This window comes from Arachis hypogaea, chromosome 20, assembly GCF_003086295.3.
Source record: "Arachis hypogaea cultivar Tifrunner chromosome 20, arahy.Tifrunner.gnm2.J5K5, whole genome shotgun sequence".
NCBI classification, from domain to species: domain Eukaryota; kingdom Viridiplantae; phylum Streptophyta; class Magnoliopsida; order Fabales; family Fabaceae; genus Arachis; species Arachis hypogaea.
In genome coordinates, this window is record NC_092055.1 from 132,777,825 (window position 1) to 132,791,654 (window position 13,830).

A 13,830-nucleotide genomic window follows, 5' to 3' on the forward strand; every position below is an offset into this window, starting at 1 on the left:
AAGTACATGGATCGGGTGAAATATTTATCTCAAATATTCACTAGATTCTAATCCGATCTTATATCCTATATGAACACTTCCATACTACAAATATACTTGAATCCAATCGGATGAAAACCGAATCTAGATCCTATATTTCTTGATATTTGATCTAGATATCATATTTAACTTGTTACTAGGCAACAAATTGAAGAGGCTCTATTTTTCTCGGAAAGGATTAACATTCGCAGATTGTTTTTGCACGGTATATCTTTATTTGTATGTTATGCAATTTAAGTTTCTAAAGGGGTAGAAAATGATACCAACATTAATAGGAACAATTATAATGATAATATAAACTACAAATTGCTCCTACAATATGCTAATAATATCATGTATATCTCTTAAGAATTAAACTGCTAATTGAACATTTTAAGAACAAAGATAAATTCCAAATGAAGGCATGATTATAATTTTCTGCCACTACATAGTTAAGTATCTTAACCATCCAAACAAGCGGATGTTTGTACTCTGTAACGCATGGCATGCTAATCTCCAGCTCATCCCGGTTAACTTCACAGGTTAATATACCGTTAGAAGCTCACAAAATTACCTTCAAAATCAAGTAGCTCAAGCACTGTCTGTCTCATTTCCTGAATCGATATTCACAGGTTGTTGCGGATTCTTGTAGCCACTAATCTCATCCTTGTAACGTTTTTTATCAGCACGAGCTTTTGCCTCATATGGTTCCTTCTCCTCCGCTGTGCATTTAACAGGAAAATAATTAAATAAAGCTTGGTCATAAGGTAAGCTTGGATCATATCTGACACTGAACAATTAAATTAGCAATCAGCCATACCTGACATCTTTTTCCATTTTTCTCCAAGTACTCTTCCCACATCCGTAAATGAAATTCCGGGATTACTTTTCTTTAGATTCTGCGATTAAAAAGGGAAAAAAAAAAGTTAAGAAAATGTGAAAAATCAACTTATAAATCCCCACATAACAGCTCAGCAATCTCAGCTACAGTATCTAATTTCTTACAATTAATGCTAGATCCTAACAACCAAATGCACCTGACACGCTGACAAGGAAAGTTGGGCTCCTCGGTCTCTCCCAATTTACTTAATTATATGCATGAATTTCCGTGTAAGACAGTATTTTTCAACTCAACCAAAAATGCTATGAGGAGCTAAAGATCATATTTCCCAATACTGTAATAAGAGAATGAGTCCAGAAACAATGTGGCAGGATGCTCTAAGGTTTCTCTTGCACTAATATAGGCTTGCCAAAAGATTTCAGGTTATCTAGAATCTGGCCTTATAAGAATCATACTGGAGAAACTTTACTCCAGGCACATATAGAAGTTATGACCGTTGTGGTTCATGTCATGCCACCACTCAATGGGAATCATATTACTCATGTTATAAATATATATATTGCATTCACATGATCTTATTAATTTGACACCCCACATCAAGATAAAAATTTATGTGAAGCAACATTATTTGTGTCTTGCTGCAAAAGGTTTCTGGATGCATCAATGCTCGACTTCCTCCTTAAACGATCTGCTAGAGCAACATAAGTAACTTGAACTACCAACTGGAACCCAAAATCATGAAGGGTAGGTATCCGTAAGGGGAAACTGAAATACTCTCACCTACATCCCCCAGTCAGCCTAAATCCAAATGGGCCTACCCAGATATGTACAAAATCATACCTCTCTTTCCATTTGAGAAAAGAACATGAAACCAGACATTGCCCTCTTGGGTGCATTTGGGTCCTTTTTCTTTTTCTGCTTTTTCTTTTTTCCATCTTCATCAGCATCTTTTGATCTCTTTTTCGAAGTAGATGCCTTAGAAGGCAGCTCCTTCTTTGATTCCTTTTTGGCAGGCTTCTGAAAATCAACCACCATTGAAGTGTTAGATATGTTAAAGATTAGTAGAGGGAAGTAACCATTGTCACCAGATTATACCACAAGACAGCAAAGGCAAATAAAGTGAATCACTTGCCTCTTTCTCATCACCACTTATACTAGCATCAGAATCATCTCCTCCAGAATCATCAGTTGGAGAGCCTTCATCATCCTTGTCAGCAACAAAATCTTCATCCTGCAGATTATTTATCACATGGAATTTAGTACTGCATAGTGATATCTGGCCCTGAACACTATTTAGCATGATTCGGTCTTGCATATAACAAGATAGCTGCTATATTAAAAAATAGACACATGTAGTGTAAAAAATTATACATTTAAAAATGTTTTATAATGTAGAGGATAATGCATCACAAAAATGTTTAAAAAACCTACAATTATACAAGTAAACATTATAAGTAATAATCCACAACAATAACAACAGTTTATCCCACTAGATGAGGTCAGCTATGCGGATCAAGTGATGCAATTGCGCCTTGCCATAGACCATGTCTATGCTCAGCCCTTCGATGCTAAAAGTCTTTTGATAATTTCAAATAGTTTTCTTGGGTTAATAATCAAAATTTGTAATTTACACTTTAAATACATGATAGCTATTAATCTAATATATAAATAATAATAAGTCGATGATAATAAAATGATGTCTCCTAAACTACAAGAAAAACACCATTTAAATATATGCTATGAGAAGTTAAGGATAGGACACAGAGTGAAATGAAAAATTTAGGCACCTCCTCGTCACTTTCATCACCGGCTTCATTTCTGATGCGCTCGAGATGTGGATCAACAGCATCATCATCATCATTCTCAAGAACCTTAGCCATACCAACAGATCCTGGTTGGGCATCTCCTAAGTTCATAATTTTCAATCCCTTTGAACTGCATTTGAAGGAAAAACATGAAAAGTTAATAAAATAAGTAGTTACTTGTGCACATATGTAACAATGTGGCATGTAACTGACATTTACCTGATAAAACCATACAAATTGTGGTACTCATTTCTTTGAATATTACGAAAAAGATGCTCTTGATCAGACTTTAGTCTGACCAGAAGGTCAAAATAATGCATATTTGAACCACCAGCACCATGCCGCTGAAATTCAACATAGTCGATCTAATAGAAAAGACAGAACAATTAACCTCCAATATATATTCTCATTTGCATGTCAAATAGTAAACTATATATGTTCATCTGTGAGCATACTGGATTTTACCTCTTCATGAAGAATAAGAGTTGGAGGTTTAGGAAGAAAGAAGAAACTCTTCTCAAGGGGATAAAGAATTCCATCTTCAGCTTTTAAAGATGATTTCACTGCATAACCATCGTGGCAACTTCTAAATTTTCCTGGTTTGGTAACCTTGGCACCAGACAAACCACGCAATATTGTTGTGAACACTTCATGCATGAGCCCCTGATTATTAAATAGGAAATAATCATCAATTATTCTATCACATGTAATAGGCATAGCAACCAGTTCCATGAATTCTTGCATCATTTAAGATATCCAAAATGTTCTCTCTTATTTTCCCATACAGTGAAGTACTGTGCGGTTAAGCATCTATTAATAACAGTCTAGCCAAATACCTTATAGGATAACTCCAACTTGTCCTTGTACTTGCTGTTATAAAGATCTTCACTCATAGCCAACTCACTTTGAACAACATAATCAGTTTCAAACTATATAGATCAAACCAAAACAAAAAGACTGTTAGATCCAGAAGCAAGGAATATATGTATCCACTCAACTGGTACACCATTTTAACAATGATACCTGCATTACAATATGAGGGTACAGAGTTTGTCCTTTCCGAATAGGTGGGTCCAGACTAATAATAACGAACGTATGTGGCTGATTAGACTAGGGGTACATACAAATAAGAAACATGAGAATTGTCAGTATACTATAACAAGTCAGGATGAAAGGGACATCAACTAAAGAGATGGCTAGCTAGCTGCATCAAAGTGTTATTTGTAAATACAAGAATGCAAATGATCAAGGAATAAACCTTGGGAAGTAAAAATAGGCGAACTACACTGCTATACTGGATTTTGAAATCATTAGCCTGTCCCTGAAGCCGCAAGAATGAAAGATGTAGCTCAACACTATATCTTCCCCTACAAAAAAGTAGAACTTTTGGTTAAAAAAAGACCAACTAATTCTTTTCCTGAATTGAGACATCGAATCAATAGAAACAGGGTAACAACAATAAGAAGCAAAAAGTGTTTGAACCATTCATGTGTGTTTAAATCTATATGTACATGTGAAGACATTACCTAGGTGTGAGGATCGCAATACCCTCAAATGTGACAACAGCATCTTCACCTCCAGCACCAACATCAGCCATGGACATGATTTTGTCATGGAAAACCTTACACCAACAAGAGTGTGCAAATGTCAGCTAAGTAGAAGTTATAACCACAACAGATGTCATCAAATGATGAAAAATCACCTGAGCAGGAGGTCGATTTTCATCACCAACAAACTGCGTGTTAGAATTTGGGATGTGGAAACTTATCTCCATCAATGAATCTTTCTGAGACCATAACATACATAATATTAGACAACAACAACAACAACAACAATAATAATAATAATAATAATAGTCCAGACTAAGCTTAGATTACGAATATTCTTTACAAATTAGCTGTGTTATTCTTGACTCTATGAACACTGCATTGTCCTATGGCCTAGTCTATCTAGAACAAGCTTTCTGAAATCTTTAGTGTGGTGAGTTTGCCCAATGGTTTCTCTCACCAAGTTCACAGGGTTTGGCTCTTGTAAAGAAGTAAATATATTGTGCCAATCCTTAGTTTTTGCTAATCTTTGGTGGACTCGATTACAAAAGAATGAAAGAATTTTTATGGAGTCCTTTTCAACTATAAACTTTATTAGAGTCAAGAATAACTCTTTTCACGTCCTTTTGGTGCTCTTTTCAATGTCAATTTAATGTGTTTATTTATCCTGATACAAAGGCATCAACATGAGTTGTTACACATTTTATTTTAGCATTTCATTCTAGATTTTTGTTTCTTTGTAAGGATGCCAAAAATTTCCCTTTTCTTATGTGTATGTACCTCATTGGCTCCAGTTGTGTCATCCACATGAAACTCCAAGATCACATCATTTTTCCCCTGAAGCTGTGTCTGAGAGACATCAGCTAAAGACACTTCAAAAGCTTGTTTTGAACCAACCATGAAAGCCAGCATATTTCCTGAAACAGAACAAAAGTTCAGGAATATTCACACAGCACAAAAATAGTGAACCCAAGTATATCAAAAAGGATGCAGCATAAACTGAAAGGACACATTCGATTGCAAAGGGAAAAACCAAGAATAAAAGTTCCTCTATGAAAACCCCACTCCTCAAATGATTTTTTCTTCAGATTTTCACAAGATCAAAGTATAAAATAAAGTGATATCTAATTTTACACCTAAATTGCACCTAGTGGGGTAATCTCAGATATTGATACTTAAATTTGTAAGAGAATTCAAACTTAAAAATAAAAAATAAGAAAAAACCATCAAATTAAGAACCAAGGAAAAAGAAAAAAGAAGGAACTAGTTCATGAACTCATGGTAATCTCCAAACACACAATTTTCTGAAAGTATTAGGTTTAGCAAGTATGGATGGCAAAGCAGAATGCTTGAGACACACAGAACGATCAAGAGGGAAAAGATTACAACACATTAATTCATGTATATATCACTAACCATTTAGATCAACTTCTCCCCAGTTGCGCCCACTTACAGAAAGCTGCTTCTCCTCTACTGCTATCCCACATGTATTTTGGAAAAAATTGGTCAAATTTGAAACATCCTGCCAGAATTGTACAAATTAACTCCATAACAAAGATCTTTTAATAACTGAATGATTCTCTTGATCACAAAAGTATGTAAATGCACATTCAAAAGGGATGGAGAGAAACCTGGTCACGGAAACCAGTGAACTTGTAAAACAAACCGTCCTTGATCTGAACACCTAGTTGATTAGTCCTTGGAACCTTCATCCATGTCACTCCCATTATGTCAGCTTTATCGACTTCAATCAATTTACCACCCCCCTGTCTCTTCCATATAATACCTCCTGAATATATCTTCATCTGCCCTGGATTCTGCAACCCCAATCACACGAAAAGAAGTATTATACATAATAATTTCTGGTTTCTCCGCAATTATTCACTTATTCACATAAGCTTTACTCTTCTCTTCTTATAAGAACTAATGTAACTAATTGTATTGTTTGAAAAAGTTAGCAACAAAAAATTGATCAAACAAAGCTTGCCATGGAACAGGTAAATAGGTAATGCAACCATGATTAAGGGAGCAGATTCAACGTTACCCTATATGTATGAATTGAAGAGAAATGATATTTGTACCACCCTTTACGCCCTAGTGTTCATCAATCGAGTTCAGACAATTTTTTTATCTTCTTCGAATTCTTATCAATCACTCGTGGTTCAAACTCACAAAATGATTTCGTTCCATTCTCTACTTTCTACTTCGCTACTTTCCCCTAACTCTCAAAAAGTTCCCTATAGTAGTCACTAAAAACCAAAAAACTTTAACCTATTCACAACGTAATGTTCTTTCTTAAACTAAACCCTAAGCACAAAAGACGAAAAACAAAAGTAAGTAACACAGAATAAAACCCTAAGATTTGCTCGCTAAACCAGCTGGTTTCAGGTTCCCGTTTCGCTTTTTCACATCGTCACATCAAATTCCACACAAAAAAAATTAAAAAAAAAATCCCAAAAAAAAAAAAAAAGAAAGTAAAATTCCAGTAGCAAAAGAAAGCCGCCAAACAAGGGCAGCAGTGAGTGATACAGATAAGGCGAAGAAATCAAACATTTCGTGGAAAATTTCAATGCTGGTTGCAGCGAAATTCAAAACCAGGGTTTAGAAAACAAAAAAGCAAGAACAAAATCGTGGTTCCAGAAAGGGAAAAAACATGAATAAAAAAGAAAAGAAAGAACCGAAAGAAATTAGAAGATTATGGAGATTGATGGAGAGAGCTTACAGTGCCTCCGCGGCCACCGAGGGTGATGTTGTTGAATTGATGACCATCCGCCATGGCCCTTACAAAAACTGATGCTGCTGTTGTCGATGTTCGAGGGTAAGAGTGAGGGTGAGGACGTTGGCAATGAAAATGTCTCTCGTATTTATTTCATCAAAGGTAGCGCAAGCGCGAACGGTACTATTTAATGGACCACATGAGCCGGTCAGGTCCGTATTTTAGATAGACCGGACCGAGTCATATTTTTTAACCGCCATTTGATGATTATTATGTAATGAGTAAAATGTTGTAGAATAAATAAATAAATAAATAAGGAAGAGGAAATAGATATAAAATAAAGAAATATAAATAGATAGTTTTAATATTAATATTATATCTATCATATAATTATTTAATATAATAAAAATGATTCATATATTTAAATATATGTAGCAACGTAAAAGAGATGAAGAAATATTAGTAATGTATAGAAAAAGTATTATTTGTTGTAGAATAAAGAGAGAGAGAGAATAATATTTGTTATTGATGTATTATTCACGGAGGCTTAATCTCCTATTTATATACATAAGGGACTTCATTTTCAACTCTCAATTAATATGAATTCATCTTTGGAAAGATGATTCTTTTAATTAACCGCCTAAGTCATAAATGGGCATCCACACATTTGTTCTTATCACAATACTCCCCTTGGATGACCATTTAGAATTATGTCTCGTTAAAACCTTACTAAAGAAAAACCTAATGGGAAAAAACTTTAGTGAAGGAAAAAGAATACATTATCCTTTGTGATGGGAACTGCCTCGTTAAAAACCTTGTCAAGAAAAATCCAATGGGAAAAAACCTGACCAATGAAAAAAGAGTACAGTCTCCCCCTCTTGTCGACATCATTTAATGTCTCGAAATCGGCTCATCCCAATCTCATGTACTAATCTTTCAAAGGAGGATTTTGGAAGTGACTTTGTAAATAAATTTGCCAGATTATCACTTGAGCGGATCTGTTGGACATCAATTGTCCATTGATTTTGAAGATAATGAGTGAAGAAGAACTTGGGAGAAATATGCTTTATTCTATCACCTTTGATGTATCCGTCTTTAAGTTGAGCAATGCATGCTGTATTATCTTCAAACAGGACAGTTGGAGCTATCTTATGATCAATCAGTCCACATGATGACAGAATATATTGGATCAAATTTCTGAGCAAAAAACACTCGCGACTTGTTTCATGAATCGCTAGTATTTCGGTATGATTAGAGGATGTTGTAGCAATCGTCTGTTTCGTGGACCTCCATGATATAGCTGTACTACCATATGTGAACATGTAACCTGTTTGAGACCTCCCTTTATGTGGATCAGACAAGTATCCAGCATCTGCATAGCCAACTAGTTGTGACTTGGATTCATAGGGATAAAATAATCCTATATCAATCGTTCCATGAAGATATCAAAAGATTTGTTTGATTCCACTCCAATGTCTTCTGGTTGGAGAGGAATTATACCTTGCTAGTAAGTTCACAGCAAATGATATATCGAGTCGTGTATTATTAGCAAGATACATTAGCGCTCTAATGGCACTGAGATATGGTACTTCGGGACCAAGTATATCTTCATTTTTTCTTTTAGGACAGAATTAATCCTTTTCCACATCCAAAGATCTTACGATCATTGAGGTACTTAAGGGATGTGACTTATCCATATAAAATCTCTTCAAGATTTTCTCTGTCTATGTTGTTTGATGAATAAAGATCCCACTTTTTATATGCTCGATCTGCATGACGAGACAAAATTTAGTCCTTCCAAGATCTTTCATCTCAAACTCTTCTTTTAGAATTTTATAATTGTTGGAATCTCTTCAGGAGTTCCAATGATATTTAAATCATCAACGTACACAGCAATTATAATGAATCCAGATGCAGATTTCTTTATGAAAACATACGGGCAGATATCATCATTCTTGAATCCATTTTTGGCCAGATACTCAGTAAGACGATTATACCACATTCGTCCAGATTGCTTTAGACCATATAAAGATCTTTGCAATTTAACTGAGTATAACCCCTGTGAATATTCATTGGATGGTTTAGATATCTTTAGTCCTTCAGGGACTTTCATATAGATATCCCGATCTAATGAGCCGTATAAGTAGGCTGTTACTACATCCATTAAATGCATATGCAGTTTATGATATGCAGATAAACTGACCAAATAACGCAATGTTATCGCATCCACTACAGGGGAATACATTTCTGCATAATCTATACCGGGCTTTTGTAAAAAACCTTGTGCCACAAGTCAGGCTTTGTAGCGCACAACTTTATTTTTCTCATTTCATTTTCTCACAAATACCCACCTGTATTCAATAGGTTTTACATCTTCAGGTGTACGGACTACATGTCCAAAGACTTCACGTTTTGCAAGTGAGTCTAATTCAGCCTTCATGGCTTCTTCCCATTTTGGCCAATCATTTCTTTGTCGACATTCTTCGATTGATCTTGACTCAAGATCCTTATTTTCATGCATTATATTCAATGCCACATTATATGCAAATATTTCATTGACAATTGTCTTATTTCGATCCCATTTTTCTCCTGTAAAGACATAATTTATCGAGATCTCGTCATTTTCACAATTTTCAGGTACCTGAACGTCTTCTGGCGTTAAAACTATATCAGAATTTTGGACAACTGCAGGTGTCTTTACTATGTCTTTTTCAACAGGAATAGTATTTACCTCTTTTCTCTTTCGAGAATTTTTTTTCTTTGGAACCGACAGGCCTACCACGCTTCTGGCGTGTATTTGCTTCGGTGGCAATTTGTCCAACTGGGACATCAATTCGAATTGGGGCATTTTTCGCTAGTATATAAGATTTGGTTATCCTCTTTCAGGCAATTCATTTGCCATTCTTTACAAATGTATAATCTTTTGAACTTCTAGTTCACATTGTCCTGATCGACGATCTAAATGATGATGCATTCCAATTGAGTTTCTTTTCAGGAAGCTTATTCTCTCCCCCTAATTTTGAAAATTTTAATTCATCAAAATGATAATCCGCAAATCGGGATTTAAATACATCCCCAGTTTATATCTCAAGATACCTTATTATAAAGGGAGAATTATATCTAACATATATCCTCAATTTTCTTTGGGGTCCCATTTTGGTGTGATTAGGTGGTGCAATGGAAATATATATCGCACACCCGAATATTCTTAAATGGGAAACATTTGGCTGCTGGCCAAAAGCTAATTGCATAGCAGAGAACTGATGGTAACTCGTTGGCCTCAAACGAATAAGTGCTGCGGCATGTAAAATAACATGCCCCCAAATCGAGGTTGAGAGATTCGTTCTCATAAGTAAGGGTCTAGCAATTAATTGGAGGCGTTTAATAAGTGATTCTGCTAACCCATTTTGTGTGTGAACATAAGCTACTGGATGTTCAACACTTATTTCATTAGCCATACAATAAGCATCAAAAGTTTGGGAAGTAAATTCACTAGCATTATCAAGACGAATTACTTTGATTGAATTTTCTGAAAATTGTGCTTTTAATTGAATAATTTGAGCTAGTAATCTCGCAAACGCCAGGTTGCGAGAAGACAATAAGCACACATGTGACCATCTCGAAAATGCATCTATCAGGACCATAAAATATCTAAAAGATTCACATGGTGGATGAATAGGTCCACGTATATCACCTTGAATCCTTTCTAAGAATTCAGGGGACTCAAATCCAATCTTTACTGGTGATAGCTTTAAAATTAACTTCCCTTGAGAACAGGCAGCACAACAAAATTCACTAGATTTAAGAATCTTCTGGTTCTTTAGTGAATGTCCATGGGAGTTTTCAATAATTCTCGGCATCATGGTTGTTCGCGGATGACCCAATCGGTCGTGCCAATTTATGAATTCATTTGGGTTAGTAAACTTCTGATTTACAGTGGCATGTGATTCAATTGCATTAATCTTGATATAATATAACCCAGATGAAAGTGAGGGTAACTTTTCTAATATAACCTTTTTATTTGAATCATGAGTTGTGATACATAAGTACTCATGATTTCCCTCATTCATAGTCTCAATATGATATCCATTTCAGCGAATATCTTTAAAGCTCAACAAGTTTCTCAGAGACTTGGTAGATAATAGTGCATTATTTATTATGAATTTTGTTCCTCCAGGAAACAAAATTATAGCTCTTCCGGAGCCTTCAATCACATTGCCTGAGCCAATAATAGTATTAACATATTCTTCTTTTGGCACAAGATGGGTAAAATATATATTACTTTTAAGAATAGTGTGCGAAGTTGCACTATCCGCAAGGCATACATCCTCATTATATATCCTTGCCATTTTCTTTAAAGACAAATAATTATAATAAAATGAGTAGAAATACACATGCAATAGTTTTGAAATTCATAAATATCATATTTGAAATTCAGATGCATAAAAATAAAACTTAACAAAAATTTATGAATACTTAACAAACTCACATATTAAACTATTCCATCATTGATCAAATAACCAATATTTCCTTCAGAATCCTTAAAGAAATTAGATACATCATAATGAGTGGTGGAATTTTCATCATTTGAAACAAAATTTGTTTCCTTTTCTTTATCATCCTTTTTCAAGGATGCTTGATAAAGATCAACTAGGTGCATTGGGGTACGACAGGTATATGACTAATGGCCCTTTCCACCACAACGGAAGTATTTATCCTCAATTGATTTACTTTGCCCATTGTTTCTTTCTTTATCCCACTTCTGGTGAGATCCTTTCTTATGAATATAATTTTTCTTCCTTCCATAGTTTTTTTTATTACCAAAATCTTGCCATTTACCTCTTCTGGAGTTATGATTTACCGCATTTGCTTCAGAAAACGGGACGGCGCCAGCTGGGCACACTTCATGATTTCTTAAGAGCAACTCATTGTTGCGTTCAGCAACAAGAAGGCAAGAAATTAGTTCAAAATATTTTTTTTAAATCATTTTTCTCGATACTGCTACTGCAGGAGCACATTCAAGGCATAGAAAGTCGAGAAAGTTTTCTCTAACATATCGGGCTTGAGGAAGTACCACCGTCTTTTGATGATTGTACCTTTCTTCAAGGTCTTTTCACAGATCTACAGGATCTTTTAATGTGAGATATTCATTTTTCAATCATACGTCAAGATGACGCTGAAGGAAAATCATGGCTTTGGCTTTATCCTTCTAGGATACATTATTTTCAGCCTTAATGGTATCTCCAAGATCTATTGAATCAAGATGGATTTTATCATCTAGTATCTATGATAAATAATTGTTTCCAAATATATCAAGAGCATTAAATTTAAGATGAGAGAGCTTCGACATAATGAAAATTTGTTACCTGAGTCTTCCTAAATATTTTATCAGAGTCTCGTGCTGATAACGTGTTGTAGAATAAATAAATAAGGGTAAAGTATATTTTTTGTCCCTAAAGTTTGACAAAAGTTTCAAAAATACCCCTAAGTTTTATTTTGTTTCAATTTTGTCCTAAAAGTTTTCGATTTGCTTCAAATATACCCCGAACGGCTAATTTTTCAAAAAATTTAAGACCAATTCAACAACAATTTCATAAGAATAACCCTCAATACAAGCAAATCAAGCATATTTTTCATGCATTATTGTTAGATTGGTCTTAATTTTTTTTAAAATTTAGCCGTTAAGGGTATATTTGATGCAAATCAAAAACTTCTAGGACAAAATTGAAACAAAATAAAACTTAAGGGTATTTTTAAATTTTTTGCTAAATTTCAGGGACAAAAAATATACTTTACCCAATAAATAAATAAGAAAGAGGAAATAGATATAAAATAAAGAAACATAAATAGATAGCCTTAGTATTAATATTATATCTAGCTACCAATATAATTACTCAATATAATAAAGATGATTCATATATTTAAATATATGTAGCAACGTAAAAGAAAGGAAGAAATATTAGTAATGTATAGAAGAAATATTATTTGTTGTAGAATAAAGAGAGAGAGAATAGTATTTGTTATTGATGTATTATTCACGGAGGCTTAACCTCCTATTTATACACATAAGGAGACTTTATTTTCAACTCTCAATTAATATGAATTCATCTTTAGAAAGATGATTCCTTCAATTAACCGCCTAAGTCATAAATGGGCATCCACACATTTGTTCTTATCACAACATAAAAACCCTTTTTCGATCCTTGATTGTTTATTTGATGGGCATTGTATTCTTTAACAATTATAAAAATATAAATTAATTTTTAACTATTTTTATATTTGTTCAATTCAATTCCTAATAAAAAAAAGACAAATTCACGTAGACACATTAAAAAGAAAATAAATCGTAATACGTTACCTGATACATTAATATGTGATCTATTGTCAATTAGTTACAGAGATTGAATTGAACAAATATAAAAATTATTGGAAATTAATTTATATTTTTATAATTATTAAAGTTGCAATGTTAAATAATTAGAGAACAAAAAAGACTACTATTACTTGTATATAAATTAATAGTGAATCAAAATTAATATCTAATAATAATTTTAAAAATTATACATTGCAAAGTAATCAAATTTACAATTAAATATTAAATTTAATAATTATTATATAATATTTATATCAAAATAAAAACAGTATTATACAATATAAAAGATATTAATTAAATAATAAATATAATATTTGACCAGTAATTTTACTAAACAATATGTATTTAAAAAGAAAATCCTAATATTTTCTAATACATTATGTAATATAATCTCTAATACATTTTATTTTCTAATATGTTTGGTAGTCCATTAGACCGATTGAAGAGATATCGTTGGAGGTGAGAATCAGAACCTAAATGAGAGAGTCGAAGTGAGATATCGAGACTGTGAGTCGTCGGTTGGTCGGCGA

The 13,830-nt window shown here is 33.6% G+C and overlaps 1 protein-coding gene across 1 annotated transcript; it reads right to left on the reverse strand.

Annotated features, from left to right (window-relative positions):
- Positions 1-307: 307 nt before the first annotated feature.
- On the reverse strand, positions 308-7,095 carry LOC112782612 (FACT complex subunit SSRP1). The gene is made up of 16 exons (XM_025825091.3): positions 6,934-7,095; positions 5,843-6,028; positions 5,628-5,733; positions 4,992-5,128; positions 4,367-4,450; positions 4,191-4,285; positions 3,923-4,031; positions 3,688-3,774; positions 3,501-3,593; positions 3,130-3,327; positions 2,884-3,029; positions 2,647-2,794; positions 1,992-2,090; positions 1,700-1,876; positions 839-917; positions 308-740 (listed from the first exon to the last, which is right to left on the reverse strand). Exons 1-16 carry the CDS (start codon positions 6,985-6,987, stop codon positions 610-612), a joined length of 1,929 nt encoding a protein of 642 aa, XP_025680876.1. The 5' UTR covers positions 6,988-7,095; the 3' UTR covers positions 308-609.
- Positions 7,096-13,830: the final 6,735 nt, after the last annotated feature.

Excerpts from the sequence above, each read along its gene's own strand:
- LOC112782612 (XM_025825091.3), bottom strand. The coding sequence starts at position 6,987 with ATGGCGGATGGTCATCAATTCAACAACATCACCCTCGGTGGCCGCGGA. Across the intron at positions 3,594-3,687 it reads ACCCTCATATTGTAATGCAG|TTTGAAACTGATTATGTTGT; the intron begins GTATCATTGTTA and ends TGATCTATATAG. Across the intron at positions 918-1,699 it reads TTTCTCAAATGGAAAGAGAG|AATCTAAAGAAAAGTAATCC; the intron begins GTATGATTTTGT and ends TTTTAATCGCAG.